The sequence below is a fragment of the Haliotis asinina genome, chromosome 16, assembly GCF_037392515.1.
Source record: "Haliotis asinina isolate JCU_RB_2024 chromosome 16, JCU_Hal_asi_v2, whole genome shotgun sequence".
NCBI lineage: Eukaryota > Metazoa > Mollusca > Gastropoda > Lepetellida > Haliotidae > Haliotis > Haliotis asinina.
In genome coordinates, this window is record NC_090295.1 from 34,561,313 (window position 1) to 34,579,598 (window position 18,286).

An 18,286-nucleotide genomic window follows, 5' to 3' on the forward strand; every position below is an offset into this window, starting at 1 on the left:
TGATATCGAATGTCCAAGACCAATATCTTGTATGTGTCATCAGATGCATCATGTCTTTCGCTTGTCAACGCCGTTGTGGTCAAATACGTTATGAAAATTTTTGTGTAATTCTGACAGATAGAGTAACTTAACTTCGCAGTAGGTACGTTATCGGTACTCGAATTAGGCAATAGGATTTAGATACAACAACTTATCAGCAATATTATCAGTAAACCCGATTAGCTATGACAACTGGAAAAGGGTATAAAACAGGGACGACCACAGTCACAAATCATCCTGTGACTGTGGCGTAATAAACTCCTTGTTTATTCGCTCAGGTAAGACCCCTTACTTTCTTCTACCTTGGCAAATCGTTACCATTACTGTTCAATGTTTTCTGTAAAACATATTTGCTATCGTGACCACATGTTAAGATCCTTGGCAAGGTCGTTATGTTTATGTGGAACGTAGTCGTTAATATATTTTAGACTGTATTACTCTCTATTGTTCTGTTCAGGAGCGGCTAGGTACCCTAGTGGTTAAAGCGTTTGTTCGTCAAGCTGAAAGCCCAGGTTCGATTCCCCACGTGGGCACAATGTGTTAAGCCCATTTCTGGTGTCCTAAGCTATTGCTGAAATATTGTTAAAAGCGCTGTAAAACCCAAATCGCTCCCTGTATTGCTGTTCATGTTTTCTCTGTTTGATAATAGTGGTTTCGTGGCTGTCGTAGAGCGTGTCGTGTATTGTCTAAATTATTGTATTTTGAGTAAATACTTTCCCGTGTTGAATGATCCTGGTATAATGTATAGAGTGTGTTCGACACTGTGTATTTCATTATGTACTGCGTAATGTTGTTTTGGATATGCTAGTATTATAAGATGTATGAACGAAAATGTGTTGATGTTATGTGTTAGAAATGTATCTTGATTTATGTAGTATGTGTCGTGTACATCGACGTATGATGATTATGTACTTTGTATATCGGCCTATAATGATAATGTATTTTGACACCTGATTACCGTTTCAATATGATCCAATAATTATTTGTACCTAATCATGTAAAAATCATCCTGTGACTGTGGCGTAATAAACTCCTTGTTTATTCACTCAGGTTCTCGTGTTGTGTGTGGGTTGGTATAGTTACACCTCCTAGCTGCCAAGCGAGCTGATTCCCCAAACTCGCGAGTTAACATATCCATAGATTAAATGGAAATTCTGCAGTTAAAATACATGTATTTGTATCCGTTAGCCCCTCGACATCTGGTGCTGGTTCCTTTCAAATGAGTTGTTAATGAGAAGCGACGAAACCTGATGTTGCTAGCTGAAGACCCGGTTTCGAATCCCGAGATGGGTACAGAGTGTGAAACCCATTTCTGGCGTCCCCCGTCATGACGTTCCTAGGATATTGACAAAAGCTGAATACTATAATTCGGTATATTAACAGTTCAGCTTATATCAGTCACAATATAAATATTTTGCCAACGTGACTTGAACGCTTTACTCGCTCACTCAATATCTTCCTGTGTATATACGTCACATGCTACCGACACATTCCTTCCCATGTCAAAGCTTTTCTACTATCGTGATAACAAATATTTTGCGGTCCGTAATACATACACAGGATTTGTTTTGTTCTTTCAAAGGTCGAACTGGTGTTGCTGAAATATAATGCCTTGTTCTCTCACTTTGTGAAGCTGTAAGCTTGGCGTTAGAAGTTACAGTTGGGGGTTTCATGTAGTCGGGTCAGAATTTCTTTTCAGGATTTGGACAAGACGTTTGACACAGGCATGTGATTTATGAATCAAGTTGGAAAAAAGGAGACATTTCCATATTACTATCTGTTCATAACACACTGGAGTGGCCATACACTTGTACAAGGGTGACTTTTCCATTAGTCCAGATGTCCTTAATGCTGAGCAGTCACACACACACACACACACACACACACACACACACACACACACACACACACACACACACACACACTCACACTCACACTCACACTCACACTCACACTCACACTCACACTCACACACGCGCGCATTACAAGTGATCCTATTTTCCATGCTTGTTTATACTGTGGGTGAAATTCTATCTGAATAAACATAAAGGAACACTTGTATTTTCATTCATATTTGTATTGCATTCCTTTATTGTATTCCGTGAGTATACAAGTACTTCCATGCAGGGCGGTGGAGTACCCTAGTGGTTACAGCGTTCGTTCGTCACGCTGAAGACCTGGTTTCGATTCCCCACATAAGTACAGTGTGTGAAGCCTTTACCTACACCGCAAGACCATTCAACATTACTCCAACCTCTCCGTTACTTGAGATTATATTCATCACCACTTTCTTCTTTCGGTGATCCGTGGAGATCCGAGATAGAATTGATCTTCAGAAAAAAAATGCTTGTCGTAAGAGGCGATTATCGGGATCGGGTGGTCAAGCTCCCTGACGTGGTTGACATATGTCGTCATATCCCACTTGCGTAGATCGATGCGTATGTTGTTGATCACAGGATTGTCTGGTCCTGACTCGATTATATACAGACCGCAGCCATTTAGCTGGAATATTGCTGAGTGCGACATAAAACTGAATTTACTCACACACCCTCCTTTCGATTGCTTGCAAAACTCCATTCGTCACCAGTCGCGCAGATCAGTAACCTGCACAGACATTCCATATCTGGAAACAGTTGTGCGCGTGTGCCGTCGCGTTCTTGTTTTCATGCTACAAAAAACGCATATACGCAAAGTTTGCTTTTTCTGTCATGGCCAAATCCGGTGTCCCGTGCCAAAATATTGCTGTAATATTGCTATAAATGTGAAACCATAATCACTCACTCACTTACATCCCATGCCTAAGCTCACATAATGAATGCTGATTTCTAATCGTGCCTAAACTAATAATCCCTTGACGCATACAAATGTTTTGTTTTGGGTTTTGGGGTTTTTTTTCGTTTTGTTTTACGAAGGTCCTTCGTTTTATTCAGATATTTAATAAAGTCCTTAGAAATGGGCGTTGGAACACGTAGGCTTTCACACAACGGTTCTTTCGTGACTCATGGCCACGTTTTCTGTGCACCTTTTATATATGAGTCCGCCTTAAATAAAAACACATTCACACATCTTTATTCCTGTATGCGTGAGTCACGCACACGAAAAGGGCGATGCAGAAACAAATAGCTGAGAGAAAAGGTATATATTGACTGGGATTCTGTTGAGTGGTCATACGACACCAGTTTTATTCAGAAGAATGAAGACAGTCGTATTGTGGGTTTCCTTGCTGCTGGCGGTTGTCGTCGCCCAAGATGAGAAGCCGGGTGGCCAAGGTAAGTGAACCGACGAACCATCCAACCTTCTAAGCCGAACTGATATTTTTTAGGTATAAAATACAAGAGTGACTCAACAAAATCACGATTTTGATAATTTTAAACTCCCATCTCTGTAAAAAATATATGTAGTGTCATGGCAAAATGTGTACAATGGTTTTGACTTGCAACTCATAATTCACACAATTTTCAAAACAATCCCTAACATCAGTTGTGTACTTTCTTTAGTACATGAGTCTAGTGATGCAAAAACCGATTTCCAGTCAATATATTAAATGACCGACATTGTTGTAAAATGTAAAGAAAATATATATGTTTTGATAATCTACACTAAATTCAAGAAAAATCAAAGTATAATATTTCAATGTGCAGTATTAGACTCCGGAGTAAGTTTCATACAAAGTCGGCCTTGGCATCGCTCCAATCTCTATCTCAGCAAAGAATGGTCCATGGGGAAAATTTTTTGACGGCCTTTTTTAAGATCGCGTTAAAGCGAATCTACGGTAGAGAATAAATCCCGAGTTATTTCTCATATAGACAAAACATAGTATCTTTAATTAATGAATATGTTATCATCTATTCAATATCACCTGTTTCAGACGTGGATCTTGACACCCTCGACTTGTCAAAACGACTTTCGGATTTGGAGAAGAGCAGTAAGTTGATGATGGTCCAGTTATCATTCGTCACTAATCGCCCTTTTCCGTAACCCGCAAGACCATTTCTCATCAACCGCCCCTTTCCGTAACCCGCAAGACCATTCAACATCACTCGCCCCTTTCAGTAACCCGCAAGGCCATTTCAGCATGACTCGAACCTCTCCGTAACCTGCAACACTCAATTCGACATGACCCCTCCCACTCCGTAACCAGTAAGATCATACAACCTCTTTGAGAGGCATTTTAGAAGTTGTAAAGATGAAACACATCCACGTTCTATGGCTAGTCAACTTGCTTGATAACGGTGTTAATACCTACGCCGAAACGTCGTGCTCATTGCAATGAAGAAGTTGGCTATCCATTGTCCTTCAACATCGTACATCACTCGACTGTTTTCTTAATTTGCAAGGTTATATTCATCTCCACTCGCTCGTAACCTGCACAAAAATTCCATATCAGGAAACAGATGGGTGCTGATGGCGTGGACTACTTGCTTTGGCATTAATGAGACATTTAAAAATGCTGTTTTTGTAAAACGAATGCCATACAAAAAAATCAAACCCATTTAGATACCGAAATGTTGCGATTGTATGGTCTTCTTGGCTAAACTCAGTACTTTGTCACGAGCTTGTGGTCTTATGGCCATTTTAATATGGACTTGTGACCCTAGATGATCGGGTTAGAATTGGCCTTCTGCAGCACGTGCTTGTCGTGAGAGGCGACTAACGGGATCGGGAGGTCAGGCTTGCTGTATCCGAGCTGAGTAAATGCATGATGTCAATCACTGGGTTGTCTGATACTTGCTTGATTATTTAGACCTCCGCCACATTGCTGGAATATTGTGGAGAGCGACGTTAAACGTCAAACAAACAAACAAACAAACAAACAAACAGAAATTATTATGCTTGTTATGGTCAGACGCAAGGAACAAACGTCTCCAGGAAGGGATTCCGGAACTGAGGCACAAGTTGAATGAGACGAAGAAGTGGTTGGACAAGACGAACAAGAACATCCATAAACTCTGCGCATACACCACGTCTGTGCATCAGGAAGCGAAAAAGGGTGAGCTGATACACTTAGTCGATAAAACGGTGATATCAAGTTGGTGAGTCTGTACACTTAGTCGATAAAACTTATATATGAAGTTGGTGAGTCAGTAAAACACTGATATTAAGTTAGTGAGTCAGAACACTGGTCGATAAAACAGGGATATCAGATCGGTAAGTCAATAAAACAGGTATATTAAGTTAGTGAGTCAGAACACTGGTCGATAAATGCGGCTTAATACGTTGGTGAGTCTGTACACCTAGTCGATAAAACGGGGATATCAAGTTGGTGAGTCAATACACTTTGTCCATAAATGGTGAATATAGAAAGATGAGGCGATACACCGAGTCGGCAAAGCTTAACAAGAAGACGGAGTGTATTAAAATTCAAAGATTGAAACTAATAGTTTCAACTCAATTTTTCAACAGATTTTATTGGGCGGTGAAAATTGCGTAAATGGGTGACTCCATGTCTTCGGTGAATGGATGATGTAAAACAGATACCTTCCATCGTAGATTTGGCTCTCCACGGTCTATCTATTCATAAAATATGAGTTTATCATATTTTCCAGCTGGGCGTCACATCTCATGGGATATTAAGGCACAACTGTTTTCTCTCCGCCGGATGTCCAAGAGTCTGAAGAAACTGAAGAGGAAGCTCAAGGAAAAGGGTAAGTGTTGCTAAGTTGTAATGTCAAACTGCAATCACCCAGTGTATCGGTGTCTTGTTAATGATCGAATTTTGCTCAAACTTTGGGAGCGAGGTAGCTTAGGGACTGAACGTTCGCTCGACTCGCCGAAACCCGTGGTTCGATTCCCAACATGGTAAAATGTGTGAAATCACAATTGTGTCCACCACCGTGATGATGCTGTGATATTGCTAAAGGCGGCATAACATTAAGTTCACACACGTTTATAAAGTCATTCTAACGCTCCTCGCTACTCTGTTAACCTGAGGCAGCTAAATTTTACCGAGGGGAAAGTATAGGCCCGGTGATTGAATATTTTAGAGCTAGTATGCTGAACCAGCTCTCAGTTTGTTACAAATTGGATCCAAATAAACTGAACAGAACATTTGAACACAACAAACACTGCAGTCTCGTTCAAAACTAATACACATTCTTGAGGCCAGTGGAGCGTTTGGATAATCAGCCTAATGGCTGAAGCGTCACGTCAAAGGCCCGGGTTCGATTTTCCTCATTAACGCTAAGACCGTTTCTGGCCTCTACCATTGGGATATCCCTGGAATAGGTAATAGGTGGCGTAAACCAAACTCACTCACTCACTCACTCACTCACTCACTCACTCACTCACTCACTCACTCACTCACTCACTCACTCACTCACTCACTCACTCACTCACTCACTCACTCACTCACTCACTTCAGAGGACAAGTATTCGGAAGATCAGATCAAGGCGTACATGGCCAAACAGTGGACCAAGTTCCAAGAGGAGGCTGCAAACAACATCAATCATGGCGAGGAACCACAAGAAAAGACAACACGTAAATATATACAGAACCAATATTTCTTTTGAGTTTTCTTTCGGCGTTCTTTAGGTATTTGCGAGTATTTCATGGCGTTTTTACATTAAATCTGCAAACAATCATATACCAAATGCGTTGATCAATGTCTTGGATATTAAACATAAAATGGCCAAAGAACATAATGAATCATGCTGGAATATCAGCCTTAGAGTGACGAGAGTACGGCTAAATTACGAAAGTACTGTCTGAATACTGCCGAATTATTAAACTTGCAATGACCAAAGTAGTGCTTGATATTACACTTAAAATGAAAATACTGTTGCAATACTGCGTCCATATTAGTCTTAACATAATAAGTGTAATGCTGGAGTAATGACCAGAGTATAGTAGACTCAAAATTACCATGGTACTGCTTGAATTCTGCTAGAATATTAGACTTATAATGACAAGAGTATTCCGTCAATACTACTGGAATATTAGAGTTAAAGTGGCCAAGGTACTGCTGCACTACTGCTGGAATATTAGACCTATAATGACAAGAGTACTGCAGGAATACTATTGGAATATTGGTCTTCAAATCACCGACTCTTTCCAAAAAATATATGCATAAATACCTGGATTAATCACTTTGAAAGTATGTTTCTGGAAAGCTAAGGCCTTGTAACCTTTCTTTAATTGTATAAATTTGTCAGCGTTTTAGAATGGTGGTGTTAAATTAAAGGTGTTTAGAATTATTAGAAATATTCACCAAAAAGTCCAATCATGCATATCTCTATTTGGTGGTTACTCTAGCTTTTTCCAGTGTGTTACGGGAGTAAGACAGGGCTATCAGATGTCCCCGATACTGTTTTCTCTTTTCATCAATGATCTTGTTGAGCATGTCTTGTGAGGGTCAACCTGGGATAACTTTGGCCTTCTTAGAAATCTTAATTCTTCTGTATGCTGGCGACATTGCAGTTGTGGATAAACGTGTTGTTGGTTTGCAGAAAGGTTAAGGTTTTTATCAGAAAATTGTGATAAATGGAAATTAAGAAGAAATATAGCTAAAGTAACGTTGTGGTCTTCCGTAACGGTGGTACATAACGCTCACGTGAAAGTTTTTGGCTGAATAGCCCCCAGATGGAAGTGGCTGGTATGTTATGAATACTTGGGTGTCCAGTTCTAGTTGTCATCGCCAGGGTCCTGATTTTTAACCCAGAAAGCTTCATCCTAACAGACTTGGAAGCTATTGCAGCTGTTAATTCTGTCTCTCCATGACGTTGCCTGGCAAATAATATTCTAAATTTCTTCCTATTCTTACTAACGGCTCCGAAGTTTGGGGATTTCACACATTGTCTCATACTGAAGGAATTCTTGATATATTTTGTGAATTAATATTATCGTTAAAAGAGGTACTCCAATATTCTAAGTAGACCTAATATGATAGGTTTTACTATGTCAAAATAATCAAGTTTGGTCCAGGTTACAGTCGTATGCCGACAATGTGATTTTGAAGCACTCCTACAATCTTCAAAATCGAAAAGCTGAAATTGGCAAGTCGTTCTTTTAACGTTAAAACATTACTATTCAGGTATGGCATTAGTGAAATAGCTTTATTCATGACTCAGTTTCAGGAAAAGTCATTGATATCAATTAGCAATGCTGGAGTGCAGATTTAGAGGTCTTTGTAAAGATGGATTTCTACAGATGTCTTAATTATCAAATATTAGTTATCTAAATCTAAATCTTAGTTATTCAAATATACTCGACACAGTAACAGTTAAAATTTATTTTACTAATTTCACCCGATTTTGTTTCTTCAAACCATGTGTTTGTATCAAGGGAATTGAATCGGGCAGGAGGTGGAATATTCCTGGATCAGAAAGATTATGTCCAACACGGTATGCGAGTACCATTTTTGTGTTTAACGTGCCCATTTCATCATAACTTAAGATGTACGTCTTCCAAAGTATTACTGAGAATATCTAACTTCAGACAGAAAATTCCTCAGATGCGAGCATTATGTCTCTCGAACGGTGTATTCTTAAGAAACCTGTGTAAATTTCTTTTTTCGGGAAAAGACAAAATGTCCTTTAAAGATACCCCCCTCAGATAAACTTTTCTAAAACATTTACTTTGTTATTCTTGTATAAATACATTTATTGAAAATATGATTGTTAGCCATCATTACAAGCTGTCAACACAACAAATATCAGGACGGTAGATAGTCTGATGGATAAATAAGTACTGCTAACTTAGAATTAGATAGTACGATGGATAAACAGGTCGGTTGAAGTGTTTAAATTGTTTGGTAAGCAGGCAGACATCCCACTCACTCACCCTACACCTCACCCACTAACAATGCAATAAATCCACTAGCCCTCTCCTACCTCACTCACTCACTCACTCGCTCACTCACTCACTCCAGAGGACACGATCTCGGACGAAGAGATCGAGAAGTTCATGGCAGGACAGTGGAACAAGTTCAAAGAAGAGGTAGCGGACAACATCAAACATGGAGAGAAACCACAAGAAAAGACAACACGTAAATATATACAAAACAATTATTTGATTGTGTTTGATTTGTGTTTTGACCATTAGTTCTGCAACATAGCATGCAAATTGTAAATTCTTCCTGCTAACTACTATCAGTTATTGTCATTTGTATATTATATACCTCTGTTATGTTCTGTTACTCATTGCATGGATCATTCCCTATTTCATTAAGAGGTAACAAGCAGATAGTTTGTTCTTTTAACCTGTCTGACTATTGGGATGTCTGACAAATGGGAGGATACCAAGGCAGCCTATTATTCAGATCGTGTGATGTTAACAATTACTGTATAAACAACGCGTGACGTCATATCCCCTTCTTGTATGTAATCGAAGTCTAAATTTCACGAGCTTCAAATTTGTTTGGTGGTATTGACGACAACAGTTAGCATGTTTACTGCTGTGATGTAATACCAATTACTTGAACCTTACGCTTAACGCGTTAACTTTGTATCAAGTGCAAGGTATTTGTGGTCAATATGTAAAGTGTTTCACAGTGGGTATTATTAGACACTTGAAAACTAAATCCAACGTGTTTAACCGTTGTCAAGTGTAATTGAGTGAGTGACTTTAGCTTTACGCCGCGCTCAGCAATATTCCAGCTATATGGCGGCTGTCTGTAAATAATCGAGTCTGGACCAGACAGTCCAGTGATCAACAACATGAACATCGATCTGCGCAATTGGGAACCGATGACATGTGTCAACCAAGTCAGCGAGCTTGACCACCCGATCCCGTTAGTCACCTCTTACGACAAGCATAGTTGCCTTTTATGGCAAGCATGGGTTGCTGAAGGCCTATTCTTCTCCGGGACCTTCACGGGTCTCAAGTGTAATTAAATATTGGAGACTTAACGTTTCTTAGTGCTCTCAAATAAAATTAGGTGTTTGAATCTTATACCTTACGCATAGCAGTACTATTGGCAAGCACAAGGTATGTGAGGCCCGTATGAAACGTGTTTCACAATTGTCAAGTGTTATGAGATGCTGAAGACTGCAGAACCTCATACTTAACGTTTTACATTTTTTGTCAAGTACTAGGTATTCGAGGTCCATATGTAGGGTGTTTCACAATTGTCAAGTTTCACAATTGTCGAATGTTACTTTTTGTAGCCCATATGTAGATTGTTTCACAGCTGTCGAGTGATACTAGGTATTTGGGACCCATATGTAGATTGTTTCACAATTGTCGAGTGTTACTGGGTGTTTCTGGTTCATATGTAGATTGTTTCACAATTGTCAGATTTCACAATTGTCGAGTGTTACTGGGTATGTGGGGCCCATATGTAGATTGTTTCACAACTGTCGAATGTTACTGGGTATGTGGGACCCATATGCAGATTGTTTCACACCTGTCGAACGTTACTGGGTATTTGGGACCCACATGTAGATTGTTTCACAATTCTCCAATGTTGCTAGGTATTTGGGACCCATATGTTTCACAATTGCCAGGTTTCACAATTGTCGAGTGTTACTGGGTATGTGGGGCCCATATGTAGATTGTTTCACAACTGTCGAATGTTACTGGGTATTTGGGACCCATATGCAGATTGTTTCACAACTGTCGAACGTTACTGGGTATTTGGGACCCACATGTAGATTGTTTCACAATTCTCCAGTGTTGCTAGGTATTTGGGACCCATATGTTTCACAATTGCCAGGTTTCACAATTGTCGAGTGTTACTGGGTATGTGGGGCCCATATGTAGATTGTTTCACAACTGTCGAATGTTACTGGGTATTTGGGACCTATATGTAGATTGTTTCACAATTGTCGAGTGTTACTAGGTATTTGGGATCCATATGCAGATTGTTTCACAATTGTCGAGTGTTACTGGGTATGTGGGGCCCATATGTAGATTGTTTCACAACTGTCGAATGTTACTGGGTATTTGGGACCTATATGCAGATTGTTTCACAACTGTCGAACGTTACTGGGTATTTGGGACCCACATGTAGATTGTTTCACAATTCTCCAGTGTTGCTAGGTATTTGGGACCCATATGTTTCACAATTGCCAGGTTTCACAATTGTCGAGTGTTACTGGGTATGTGGGGCCCATATGTAGATTGTTTCACAACTGTCGAATGTTACTGGGTATTTGGGACCTATATGCAGATTGTTTCACAACTGTCGAACGTTACTGGGTATTTGGGACCCACATGTAGATTGTTTCACAATTCTCCAGTGTTGCTAGGTATTTGGGACCCATATGTTTCACAATTGCCAGGTTTCACAATTGTCGAGTGTTACTGGGTATGTGGGGCCCATATGTAGATTGTTTCACAACTGTCGAATGTTACTGGGTATTTGGGACCTATATGTAGATTGTTTCACAATTGTCGAGTGTTACTAGGTATTTGGGATCCATATGTTTCACAATTGCCAGGTTTCACAATTGTTGAGTGTTACTGGATCTTTGGGGACCCATATGTAGATTATTTCACAACTGTCGAATGTTACTGGGTATTTGGGACCTATATGCAGATTGTTTCACAATTGTCGAGTGTTACTAGGTATTTGGGATCCATATGCAGATTGTTTCACAACTGTCGAACGTTACTGGGTATTTGGGACCCACATGTAGATTGTTTCACAATTCTCCAATGTTGCTAGGTATTTGGGACCCATATGTTTCACAATTGCCAGGTTTCACAATTGTCGAGTGTTACTGGGTATGTGGGGCCCATATGTAGATTGTTTCACAACTGTCGAATGTTACTGGGTATTTGGGACCTATATGCAGATTGTTTCACAATTGTCGAGTGTTACTAGGTATTTGGGATCCATATGCAGATTGTTTCACAATTGTCGAGTGTTACTGGATATGTGGGGCCCATATGTAGATTGTTTCACAACTGTCGAATGTTACTGGGTATTTGGGACCCACATGTAGATTGTTTCACAATTCTCCAGTGTTACTAGGTATTTGGGACCCATATGTTTCACAATTGCCAGGTTTCACAATTGTTGAGTGTTACTGGATATTTGGGGACCCATATGTAGATTATTTCACAACTGTCGAATGTTACTGGGTATTTGGGACCTATATGTAGATTGTTTCACAATTGTCGAGTGTTACTAGGTATTTGGGATCCATATGCAGATTGTTTCACAACTGTCGAACGTTACTGGGTATTTGGGACCCACATGTAGATTGTTTCACAATTCTCCAGTGTTGCTAGGTATTTGGGACCCATATGTTTCACAATTGCCAGGTTTCACAATTGTCGAGTGTTACTGGGTATGTGGGGCCCATATGTAGATTGTTTCACAACTGTCGAATGTTACTGGGTATTTGGGACCTATATGCAGATTGTTTCACAACTGTCGAACGTTACTGGGTATTTGGGACCCACATGTAGATTGTTTCACAATTCTCCAGTGTTGCTAGGTATTTGGGACCCATATGTTTCACAATTGCCAGGTTTCACAATTGTCGAGTGTTACTGGGTATGTGGGGCCCATATGTAGATTGTTTCACAACTGTCGAATGTTACTGGGTATTTGGGACCTATATGCAGATTGTTTCACAACTGTCGAACGTTACTGGGTATTTGGGACCCACATGTAGATTGTTTCACAATTCTCCAGTGTTGCTAGGTATTTGGGACCCATATGTTTCACAATTGCCAGGTTTCACAATTGTCGAGTGTTACTGGGTATGTGGGGCCCATATGTAGATTGTTTCACAACTGTCGAATGTTACTGGGTATTTGGGACCTATATGTAGATTGTTTCACAATTGTCGAGTGTTACTAGGTATTTGGGATCCATATGTTTCACAATTGCCAGGTTTCACAATTGTTGAGTGTTACTGGATCTTTGGGGACCCATATGTAGATTATTTCACAACTGTCGAATGTTACTGGGTATTTGGGACCTATATGCAGATTGTTTCACAATTGTCGAGTGTTACTAGGTATTTGGGATCCATATGCAGATTGTTTCACAACTGTCGAACGTTACTGGGTATTTGGGACCCACATGTAGATTGTTTCACAATTCTCCAATGTTGCTAGGTATTTGGGACCCATATGTTTCACAATTGCCAGGTTTCACAATTGTCGAGTGTTACTGGGTATGTGGGGCCCATATGTAGATTGTTTCACAACTGTCGAATGTTACTGGGTATTTGGGACCTATATGCAGATTGTTTCACAATTGTCGAGTGTTACTAGGTATTTGGGATCCATATGCAGATTGTTTCACAATTGTCGAGTGTTACTGGATATGTGGGGCCCATATGTAGATTGTTTCACAACTGTCGAATGTTACTGGGTATTTGGGACCCACATGTAGATTGTTTCACAATTCTCCAGTGTTACTAGGTATTTGGGACCCATATGTTTCACAATTGCCAGGTTTCACAATTGTTGAGTGTTACTGGATATTTGGGGACCCATATGTAGATTATTTCACAACTGTCAAGTGATACGCTCCCAAGGTGCTAACATGGTGCATGTGTGAAACCCATTTCTAGTGTTTCAGTTGCCGAGTGATTGCTGAAACCGGTCTTTTCGTTGTTTTTAATCGCTTAGAACGTCCACATGAAGCTGCAAAGGGTGGAGAGGAGACGAAGACATTCGGGAGTAGAGTCGGTAGCTGGTTTTCCTCCAAAAGGAAGGCTGCTTCAAGGTGGGTGTCGAATAAATTCGGTGCCATGAAGAATTGGTGGAAAAACAAACTACGTAAGCATAACTCACATCATAACTCACATCCTCCTCTCTCTCTCTCTCTCTCTCTCTCTCTCTCTCTCTCTCTCTCTCTCTCTCTCTCTCTCTCTCTCTCTCTCTCTCTCTCTCTCTCTCTCTCTCTCTCTCTCTCTCTCTCTCTCTCTCTCTCTCTCTCTCTCTCTCTCTCTCTCTCTCTATTTAGCGCACCCCAAAGCGTATATACTGCAAGTCAAATAACTGTGTTATTTGCGGATTTTTGTTTGTGGAGAGATCTGTGTCAGTGACCTGGATATTTTGTAAGTCCCTCCGATCCCTCAGTAGTAGCCGTTGTCTGATTGGTTAAATCTGTTTAAACATCTCGCTATTGATTGGACGGTCAAAGGTTACCTGACGCGACCTTCCTCTAGGGTTCGTTAGACTCAGTGGTGGAGTGTAACGAATAACACTGAAACTAAGTTTATTAGACTGGTGCAAACACCTAGTTGCAGGTACAGCGACGTGCAGTAAACTTAAACAAATGTACTGTGAGTATGTGTCCCAGTCCACCCAGCATTGAATGGGTACCTCGATAGGTGAGCCTGGAGGCAGCAAGAGTTCTATATTGCCCAGGGAGTTGAGACTAATAATACGACGGGCCGATATACTGACATCCAAAGATCGAGGGAAATATATGTCAGCGCCTTGAGCAAGCACTAGTTGCCTAGATACATGCGCAATATAATTACCCTTTAACATCATAACATCTCTCTCGCTCGCCCTCTCCCTCTCTCATATACACTCACTGACCCTCCATTGTGTATATCAGATGGGCCACAGCATAACACCGACAAGACAACTAAGGCAGTTGAACATGATTTAGCTAGGGAGACTTCGCATCCTGAATCTGAAAAAGATGACATGACTGTAGATCATGCTCCTAAATCGGAAAACAGACACAGGACTTCGGATCCTGCTCAGAAAGTGGAAACAAGAGAAATGACTGAGGATGTTGTATCTAAAACCGAACTAACTCCGAATCCTGCTTCTAAATCGGAAACATCTGACATGACTGCGGATCCTGATCAGAAAGCGGAAACAACAGACGTGGCTGCGGATCTTCCATCTAAAACCGAAACCGAACTAACTCCGAATCCTGCTTCTAAATCGGAAACAGGTGATATGACTTTCTATCCTACTCCTAAAGAGGAAACATCTGACAAAGCTGCAGATAGTGCCCAGAAAGCGGAAACATCTGACATGACTGCGGATCCTGCTCAGAGAGCGGAAACATCCGACATGACTGCGGATCCTGCACCTAAAACCAAAACAAAAGAACTAACCCCGAATCCTGCGCCTAAACCGCCTACAGCTGATCAAAATAACGAACCTGACCAGGAGTCGGAGACGCCTGCACAAGAAGAAGCAGCGGCAACACCCGATCAAGTCAAGCTTTTTGTCAGCCATGAACTGAAGTCCGGTCGGCCAGACCTAGTTATCGAGAAGACTGACAAACCGACCGACGGTTCAACTCCTGAGGAACTGCACTCCATCGCCCAAGATCCGAACAAGATGAATAACGAGGCGTCAGCTGAAGACCAAAACAAATCTTTAGAAGGTAAGTATACTATTCTACGCCAAGCTTGAAGGAACTCGTATGTATGTATGTATGTATGTATGTGCGTGCGTGCGTGCGTGCGTGCGTGCGTGCGTGCGTGCGTGCGTGCGTGTATGTATGTATGTATGTACCTGCTTGCGTGAACGTGGGTGGGGGGCCGATTTCCATATTCAGAACGCATAGACATGTTTCCAGTATCATTGTCCTTAAGGCCCGATTTTTCAGGACAGTATTTCTTGGTTCTTCAGCGCAAGGTTCTTCTCTTCAGTTGTCTTAAGCGGTTACTGTCTGAATCCCGTCTGTTTGTCTGTTTTCCCCCCACATCACAAAGGGGCGGGATGTATCTCAGATAATGCTGACGGTGACTCAAACCAATCACGTAAGATACTCTTGAAAATAGTGAAATTAGATACAGGAAGAACTGTGACAGGAGACAGACAGAAAAACGAGCATCAGTATACTGTTCAGATATCAGTTAGTTTAGTTTAGTTAGTTTAGATTTTATCTTCAGTAGCCCATGCTTGTCGTGAAAGGCGACTAGCGGGATCGGGTTATCAGGATCACTGACTTCGTGATCACATGTCATCGTATCCCAATTGTGTAGATCGATGCTCATGCTGTTGATCACTAGATTGTCTGGTCTAAATTCTATTATTTACAGACTGTCACCATATTGCTGACATATTGATGAGTGCGCGCAGTGTGGCGTTATACTACCAACCAATCATCTCTAGTCAGTTTTCAGTGCAGTGATGAGACACCCTGAACCTGAGCACATTTCTATGACTCCATAACACCGGGAACTATTTAGATTCTTCATTCAACGACCTGTGCGATATGAGAAATTTTAATGTTTTCCTTTCAGATTAAGTGACAGTCCAGGACCAATAATGTTATGAGGCGGTGAGTGTTTTCTTGAAATCCGGACACCTGTCCACAAAGCGATCCCAGCAATAGAGCGTCGTAATGACGTAAAGACGTACGTCCACTGGTAGCATAGATTAAATCAACCACGTAGAGATTCCTTCTGCACAAACGTGTGCTTGTTATTCATTACTTCAGGCATCGTGGGGCGTTACTCAGAACATCAATCACTGGTTCGTCTGGTCGGGGTTTGCATCACATTCGTAATTACTCGTGTCGTATCCTCCTCACAGCCATGTATACGACTGGGCCTTGTCTAAACGCAAACGAGCACAAAGATGAATATAGTCTAGTACTATTTCCAAGGAAGGATAACTTTGAATTTCCAAACATGACAACTCCTATTAGAATATCCCATATCACGTAGGCAAAACAGCAATACAATCATACCCGTCGCAAACATGTTTCTGTGTTGATCCTTCAGCTAAAAGTTTATGTTAAATTTGTGGTTTGCATAGTCAAGCTAAGTTTTTAAATAAAATTTCGACGGTACCGAGATTATCATATATTGATATGCGTTTTACTGCGCGCGATTGAGTGGTCTGCCACGATTCATGGCAATAATAGCGTACTGTAGGTACGAGGCTTCTTGTAGGTCACGGAAAGAGGCGAGCGGTTACGAATTATATCATTCATGACCCTCTCGTGTTAATCCGGGACAAGCCGATGCAGAAAGGGGCGAGCGGTGACGAATGGAATTGTATTCATCACAGCGCCGTGACGACGCAAGCACAAGGATGGTTGCGGCGTAAAACAACAAACAAAGGGGTGTTGAGCGACGAGGATTTTACTGCTGTATCTGCCATGTTGTGACCTAAAGTCAGGCAGTGCTGGGATCACTATGTGATACGGGAATAGTCACGTTCTGAGGTTATCGCGCGTGTCTTTCTTGGGATGGTACATATCTTATGTCAGTGATAAATTTGTATTTTTTTTAATTTGTTATAACCAGAAATGTACAACAACATCCGAATGATTCAAACATTCTTGTCAAAAAGAAATATCTCCCCACCCGATTTCATGAGAAGTTTGTGATGCACGTGTTAACTTGTCCTGGGACACCTGCCGATTGTTTGTATAATCCAGTCAAGATGATTCATCCAATTTAGTAGCAGGGGAGAGGTCAAATAAAACTTCACAAAAAGATAGATGCGGGGGTTTTATATCATACAAACTCGGGGCGGTGGTAGGATGGTATCGTGGTTACAGCGTTTGCTCGCCGACGTGATTCGAATCTCTACAATGGAGCAATGTGTGAAGCCCATCTGAGGTGTCCCCCGCCGTGATATTGCTGGAATATTGCTAAAAGCGGTGTAAAACCTACCTCATTAACTATAAACACTCGAGTAAGTTTTATCGTTTACTGATTACGTTTACTTCTTTTTCAGTCCTTGCCAACACGACACGTGAAATAATCTCTTCTAATTGCAATAAAGTCACAATGTCAAATGTCGGTTTTATTGTCATAGAAGTGATATATCTGGAAACATCAGACTCGGTGATTTGGTGGACGTATCTGTATATCCCTGTTCATAATATCAGTCACTGAATGTAATTGACTGTTCGAGATTCGATGTATTACAACACACACGCGCGCGCGCACGCACGCACACACACACACACACACACACACACACACACTCACATCACGAATAAGACACATATGGAGAACTAGTATCTTTTATGCATCATTTGAGATGCGGGCTTAAGCCATACTCTGCCTTTAAATCCAAAGGAAGAGAGATGAATGGATTCATTCTTAATAGGAGAGACAGTCACTGGGTACGGGAATGTATTCTCCATTTGAATCTAAACGGAGAGACGATCACTGGTTATTGGAACATATTCTCCATTTGAATCTAAACAGAGAGACAATCACCGGAGGATCAGAGACCTATTCTTACATTGTACCTACAAGGAGACAAACATGAGATATTAGGGGCATAATTTTATTGATTAACGGAAATTTCTCACGGGCCAAATATAGGAGATATCGCCTACATTAGACGGAACGTCCCACAAAATGGGACTGAAACAATGATAAAAATTATGTAGAAACCTTC

General features: G+C 40.9%; 1 protein-coding gene across 1 annotated transcript; it reads left to right on the forward strand.

The window, feature by feature from the left end:
* The first annotated feature begins 3,212 nt into the window (after positions 1–3,212).
* Positions 3,213–17,672, forward strand: LOC137267980 (enolase-phosphatase E1-like). Its single transcript, XM_067802441.1, has 10 exons — positions 3,213–3,308; positions 3,908–3,964; positions 4,886–5,029; positions 5,586–5,684; positions 6,401–6,517; positions 8,907–9,023; positions 13,571–13,720; positions 14,511–15,299; positions 16,165–16,202; positions 17,612–17,672. Exons 1-9 carry the CDS (start codon positions 3,233–3,235, stop codon positions 16,167–16,169), a joined length of 1,554 nt encoding a protein of 517 aa, XP_067658542.1. The 5' UTR covers positions 3,213–3,232; the 3' UTR covers positions 16,170–16,202; positions 17,612–17,672.
* Positions 17,673–18,286: the final 614 nt, after the last annotated feature.